The 7,457-nt window shown below is 39.7% G+C and overlaps 1 protein-coding gene across 1 annotated transcript in view; it reads right to left on the bottom strand.

Annotated features, from left to right (window-relative positions):
• Positions 1–4,908: 4,908 nt before the first annotated feature.
• The window catches only part of SARC_05150 (hypothetical protein), a 14,185-nt gene continuing 11,636 nt past the window's right edge, over positions 4,909–7,457 (bottom strand). The window contains exons 2-5 of the mRNA XM_014301003.1: positions 7,013–7,082; positions 6,331–6,548; positions 5,882–6,064; positions 4,909–5,280 (exon numbers count right to left, since the gene is read on the bottom strand). Coding sequence (XP_014156478.1) covers positions 4,939–5,280; positions 5,882–6,064; positions 6,331–6,548; positions 7,013–7,082 — 813 coding nt within the window. The 3' untranslated portion in view covers positions 4,909–4,938. The remainder of the gene's footprint in view (positions 5,281–5,881; positions 6,065–6,330; positions 6,549–7,012; positions 7,083–7,457) is intronic.

The raw sequence follows: 7,457 nt of genomic DNA, 5'->3' as shown, positions 1-7,457 counted from the left end.
AATAATAATAGTAATAATTATTATATCTACTATATATATATATATAAATATATATATATATATGTATTATATTATTACATTCGTATATATATACATATATAATAATGTTGTATAATATATATATATATATAAACGTATATATATATGTGTGTGTTTATGCATATATATGGCTATGTATATGTATGTATATTATTATGTATATTATTATATATATATAAATATTACGATACACAAATACATATGTATACGATGTTATTCGATGAGATTCTCATGTAATAATGAAGTTCACCCATCATATTATACATTGGTATTGGTGCTAAAAAAATGTAATTTGAACTTGATTCGAGTATGATCTTTTTTGTCATGCAAGTAAATAGCTGCTACCAACGAACAAGTAACAGTATACAGTAAACACATCTATTTAACTCTAATATGATGATGAGCGCGTATAAACATACTGCGGTACTAGATACTGCGAGTAAAACTATTCGACCACGAGTTCCTACCTGCACGCGAGTAGTGAAGATCAACTTTATAGCTGAAAAATCTGTACGTATATAATAAACCATACATAGTACACAGTATAATATTGTAACACCATAATGAGGTAGGAAGCTTCTGAAAATATTCATGAAAACGCGGCCACTCATACTCGCAGCGCAACATACCGATTGACAATTTAATCTTCTCGAGTGCACCGTTTTCCATTCCAAGCCGCCAAACCCTGCAGGACTCTGGTGTCAGGGAGATACTGTATTTGCACTTTAGGAAATCTAATCGGGAGGGCGCTGATGATAAGTGTATGTCTTTCATATCCATTTGTTAAGGATTTGTAATGTCTTTGTAGTCTTCGAATATGTAGATAGTCTGATAACATCAGCTCACTACCCGATATAATATACGTTCAAAACAATGAAAACTACATAGCCCTCTGAATCCAGAATCATACAGGAAGGGAATGGGAGAAGGCCAAAACACAACACAAAAGTTTTTGTTTGTTTAAAAAAAACAAATCTCAAAAAAAAATTACAACAAAACAATTACAAATCCTGAAAAGTGAAAACCCCCAATGAAATCCAAATTTTAAATCAGGTCTCACTGGAGTGGTGGAGGCTGGTGGCTGGAGAGTGTAGTCCTCTCTCCTCACTCCTCACTCTCAGCCCTGCCAAGCTGCCACTGCCTTTTAAAATAAATAACATTGTCACATTGCTAGGCTGCCAGCAGCCAGCGACTGCAGGTTTGAGGTTGCACAATGCACTCTCAGAGAGTCCGGACTACGGAGTCATACAAGATGATATCCATTGGATTATTGGGACTATCAGAATTTTGAACTTAAAAAAAAAGGTGCTTGCTTTGTTGCTTTATTATTATGTATGATTGATATTTGTTTGTTACTTTATTATTTCGGCGTGACGCCGTGACGGACTGACTGACCAGCAGACCGTGACCTCTCTAGGCTCGCAGGCTCTCACCAGTCACCATCTGACTCTGAGAGGCTCGGGCTCTCTGACTCCGAGGCGTTTATGTGCCTGTTTTATTAGTGGTTTTATTTTACAGTATCTCACTATTTCAGTATTTGACATCTCATATAAAAATCTTACTTATTTATATGACTTAGTGTTTTCGCTGTTTTGAGAACTCTTAAGTATACCTTGAAGAAGCCTGCCTTTTTCGCCTGCCCTACTAAACCCTGCCTTTGGGCCTGCCTTGCCTTCACCCTGCCTCAAAGCCTGCCTTGCTCCTAATCCTGCATTTGTTCCTGCGGACTGTTCCTGGTTTCAATCAAAACTCTAATTTAGTATTTAATTCCTTGGCACAGCACTTGACATTTGTTATTTGTTAACACGGGGCTGCCGCTGTGAGGGCAGAGACCTCAGGCCTAATGGTCGAGGGATGTTCGGTTTGGCGTTTCTAAATAAATATTTATGTATGTATTTAGCTAAAAAAATAATTATTATTGCCTACACTGTCAAACATCTTCATTTTCGAAAAGTGTCCACAGTCCGTTCTGGATAAAAAACTGAACACTTTAAATAGAGGTAGACACTAGACACCCTTCGGTAAGGTAGACACTAGACACCCTTGGGTAAGGACCGACACTGCCAGGTACAGAGTTGGCCCCATATGAAACATTGATGTGAAGCTATTGAAGCTTCATATAACTTTGTAGCTTCGAGTTCATTATAACGTTCGATCTTTTTGTGCTTATCTGATGTATTATCTTCTTCATCATCTACATCCGATGTCGAATATTGATCTCCAGCTCCAGAGGATTAAATACCCAAAAATCTAGCATTCATAATCTCCAGGAAGACAATATTGTTGGTATTAAAACAGAGAAAGTCAGTAAAGCACAACCCACACTAAAGATACCCGTAATCACTGTTAATGCTTTCCTCCATAGTCTTTACCGCATCTGTATTGAATAATAATTTGCAAATTTGCAGATTCGTTCACCTCTTGCTCTAATTCTTTAACTGTTTCACTGTCACCTGGATGACAGTCTGGATCAGCTATAGCACAATAAGATTTAAATATACTCACAATACTATCGATGTATCGTTTCACAACATCCGTGAGTGTCTTGCAGTAATCGGCTGCGTAGTTAATCGACGAATCTTCCGGTAAACATGTAGATTCTATTCAGCAATGCGCTATAAAGCTAGTTGAAGATATTTGATCTCAAATTTGTTCAATTATTTTGTAAGAGCAAGATCGAGCATATTGGCTGGGTATCTGAATTGCAAATTGTGCTATCCTTTGTATCTATCATAATCAATTGAAATAGAATAAACGGACCTGTACCACACATAGGACCTACTAGATCCCTTATTAACGAAAAAGTGGACAATTAAAAAGAGGTTAACACCTATAGAGGTGCTTTTTTTATGTGTAGAAAAAGTAAAAACATACTGTTCAAATAATACAAATTCCCTGGCCTGGTATACGACAAAGACAAGTCTTCAAAGCAAACTAATTTACGGCCCGTCGCGATATGTCTTCTATATAATAGGAGAATACCATGACGTATATCGGACTTCTGACTGCAATAAAATCCATGACGTACCAACATGTCGTCATAGCGAATGACATAGTTTCCGACGGTCATACATAACATGACGTCTTAGCGGAAACTGCTGCCTTTTTTCCCCAGAGAATTTATAAAAACAAAAGTCAAAATCAAAAATGACAAAATGACTGTTGACTTGGCAGATCCTATTTTTTTTGGCCAATAATTTATTGCAATTAGATCTGAGATCTGAGGCTCAGCGATCTCGAACCAATCAAAACTGAAAGAATATATATATAACCATATTTGGTATCATTTATTTCTATGCTATATATCCGCATGATATTGGTCACTATATTTGTACATACTGAATCATGAATATCCTCGTAAATACCAACTAGTCAAAGGCGTCCGACACAGTTGAAAGTCTGACTATGAGCTCCTTGTCCTTTGAAAGTGGACATAGCCGAAAGTCTGTCTCACACTGGGCTCTTTCCCTGGACCACCTCGGAGCCCTCTCAAGATGCATATAAGCAGACCAGGCACCGAGACTGCAGTATCATCGACTGCAGACACTGAGGATAGATGTAATACAGCTATTTTGAAAAGTGATGCCGAACTCGCATTTTGAACTCGCGAGATGTGATAGCGTGCCAATAAACGCCAGCTCGAATCCAATTTTGGATGCAAACAGTGAGAATGGCTGGAATCAATATTGTAGCCAGACTAGGCACGCTGTTCCAAAACCACAATCTTGAGATTATAGTCCGGATTTTCCGGTCCAGTATGTCATCGGTCCAGAACGACATCATAGTGTCGCCATTTGAAAGCTTTCCTGAATCGCCTCACGAAAATCAATAGGTGTTTTTGCGCACTTCAATTCAATATTACAAATTGTATGCATACGTTCACGAACAACGCCTCATGACAAACAAATATACACAGATTTATTTTATATCAACTACAACCATATATATATATATATGTGTGTGTGTGTGTACCACTCATCGTGTCCAATTTAGGGTTTCTATACCTCCCCAATACTACCCCAAAAAACATTCATAACATTTCTCCATATCCTCCATATCCTCAGATAGATGGATGGATTAATAAAAAAAATCACGGTGGATGGTGGCATTTAAGAAGAGTCTGGTTATTATCTAGATCAGTTAGTTGCCTTCAGCTATAATTTTTTTTTAGAAATTTTGCCCTTTTTAGTTGCCTGCATATATACTTTTGAAATTTTGCCCTTTTATATAGAGTTCTGGTTTCCATCATAAGTATTAGTTATTCGTTGAATATTACATGAGTAGGACTATGGATGATGATAGTAGGGCACTCATATATATTAAGAGTCCGCTAAGGGCACATATATTGAGGGACTTCTGCCCGAACATCAGAATGCGCTGAAGAAAACTACTTCATACGACCCATATGCTATCAAATGATAGTGGGCACAGGGCACAATGGTATCACATACAATAACATTCAGACCTCATAACTGGCTTCCGTCGCCTTTATAGCCACAATGAGTGCATGTGCCAGTCATTCTTTCTCACGCTCACAATAGTAGTTGCTAATCATTCTCATGTGACAAAATCATAACTAGAATTATATGAAAAGCCTTGTTGTGTCCCACTTGCACTGTGACCAAGAGCGCATGAACAGCCATGGTCATGAACAAGCTTTCGTTTTTGGTATGTCTTTTTGAAGATGCTTAGAAGCACGCATCTTGAAATATTAGTGATTTCTTTATATGTGCGAGTCGTGCTTCGTTTGCGGTGAGCTTGCTCATCACGGCAAATCATCTCCACTTTATTGTGAAATATGTGTATTGGAGTCGTATACATCATTTGTTCAATATATTACATTTACTTCTCTATCGCAAATGTCGACATGTTTTTCTTCCATTTATTTACAAACTCTCATCACGTCAGCTTCGCGTAACTCGAAGGTGCCAGCTTGTGTTTGACATACTTCGCCACATACAGCGGTACACAGCTCACCAGTGTGATTACTAGGGTCTTCCACACAAACTCAGGACTAGTAATAAACCTGGTATCGAAGTAGTCTGTAAGTACAAACATAGACAGCACGTATATTCCCAGGGATAGCAGCTCAGATACTACCATGGCCCAATGCCACTTGTGTATGGTAAGTGCGACCATCAGCAGTTCAGTGAGGATTAGCGCTGTGAATGAGATGGCGACGATGTTGATGAAGTCTCCTTCGCCGAAGAGCAGGAGTGCACCCAGCATGATGATACCTCCCTGTGATGAAGTACATGTGTGGCCAAGTGTGTGAGGTGCTTATACCGGTGGATGTGCGGTCAGGCGTGTAAAGTTTATCCTGGTAATTCGAGAACAGACGTATATACAACACATGTGATCTATATGTTTAATCAGGGTTTGTTAAGTTTGTTGACCCCGCACAACATATACATTTACGTCCACTATGTTCTTTCTACCTGCCACAAGGTAGCTACTGCTTCAGCACACCAGGCAGTTCAACAATCAATTGCCGTCTATCGTTGCACAACGGGAAGAACCGATTCCCTCTTGATGGCTCTCGTCCATAGTCTACGACGCAAAACTTAAAACAAACCTACCCGAACGTTAATGCCACAATCTCTCAAAGCTTCAAGTGTAGAAATGTGATGTATTTCTGGGTACAAGGTACACGAACACAGTCAGCTGGTAACCCAATACGCACGAATGAGTATCAATTTCTACAAACCGTGTGTGCCGCCCACTAATAGCTGCCAAATAATATGCAACCAGCAAGTGTGTAGAAAGCCACCACTGCACTAGAACTTCTACACACCGATATATATGAATACCAACCTATACAACGAGGGAAGGATGCGCATACCTGATAAGTACTTATAATAACCCAGCCAATGAACGTCTTGAGTGTGAGCGACCGGCCCTTCGTCAGATCATTATACAGCTCTGGGTACATCATTGCAATCTCGCTGGACACATCTTCATCCAGCACAAGCGAGAACACGGGAAACATTGTGTAGACGGTCGCGTATCCCACCATTAACAATCCCTGTGCAACAACCGATTTCCTTCGACATTAGACGATCAAGTTGAACGTAGAATTGGACACAGGGTTGTAGCGTCTTGTGAATCTCACAAATACAGCAATCGACTAGATGAACATGCATGGTATTCATTCTGATAGATGGATTTTGCGCATGTAAAATGTTGTAGTATGATTTGATTTTAATCGAACTACGTCCACTTGACTGATGACCACAGAACCACTTGCAGGTGTTGAGAACATACATGCACCTCTATACCACACAACTATACCTGATACAGCGCAATGGCAGAGTAGTAGAACACTGCGGAGAAGACAGCCTGGATAATCGATATGATCAGACCACGGTGTATAATGAACTGCGCCAGAGCCGACGATCGTTTGTAACTGTTGCGCCCGTGCCACAGAAACAGCCGCGACACGTGCTTGAACTTGGTGATGGAAAAGTCGGCTGCCAGAGACGCTTGCTTGCCTTCTTTGCCCACGATCCCTATATCCAGAAAGATCGGAGAGTGTGCGTAAGTAGAGTGATATTTACATCGGTCCAGCGAGTTGTAGTACCTCAAACGGAAGCTGTGCCGAAGGAGGTATTCATATTGCACTATTTACAGTCCACGCATTGCATCTCAACAAAATTTCCTACAATGATGGTGGCGAATATGCATTGATAATATATATATATATATATAATAAGGCACGCTTGTGGACACACAAATAACTTCCTGTCGTCTGGTCACCTTATAAACAATGCCTCCCGAGGATTTGGCAATATATGTGAGTACGTATCTGGATAAGTACATACAATAGATGTACACACACTTCATTGACGGATTATACGTCTTCACAGCATCTACAGTCGTATTCTGCAGCTCGTGTGGACAAAGCCTGTGCGACACGGCACCCATAGTGTTAGTCGACAATAACTCCTGCGTGTGTTTTAAGCGGGCGTCATACCAATCCCCACATCGGCGGCTTGAATCATCGATACGTCATTACCTCCATCCCCGATGCCCGCACAGCGCAACTGTGAGTCGGAAATTAAGATATGTTTTTATATATATACAATAATGAGACAGTTTTCTGATAAATACTACCAGTATATGGACATACTTGTACTATTTGTCGTCCATTTTTGAATAGTTGATAACGGTCAAGATAAAAATAGGATCATATGTACAGTCGAGCATGCACTCACCGTTGCCCTACTTTTATTAAACTGTCCGTGAAGTATCTCTATCGCATTCCATACATGAGCTGCTGGGACGCTTATACAACAAATCATCTGCTTGAACCCCTCACATCACCCCCGGTAATGTTTCAAGGCACACAATAACCTCCAATGACTTACGTAGCAGACTTATTTACATAAATACTTTAGATATACTCATATATACATACA

Source organism: Sphaeroforma arctica (genome assembly GCF_001186125.1).
Source record: "Sphaeroforma arctica JP610 unplaced genomic scaffold supercont1.318, whole genome shotgun sequence".
NCBI classification, from domain to species: Eukaryota; class Ichthyosporea; order Ichthyophonida; genus Sphaeroforma; species Sphaeroforma arctica.
This window is presented reverse-complemented; position numbering and strand designations above follow the sequence as displayed.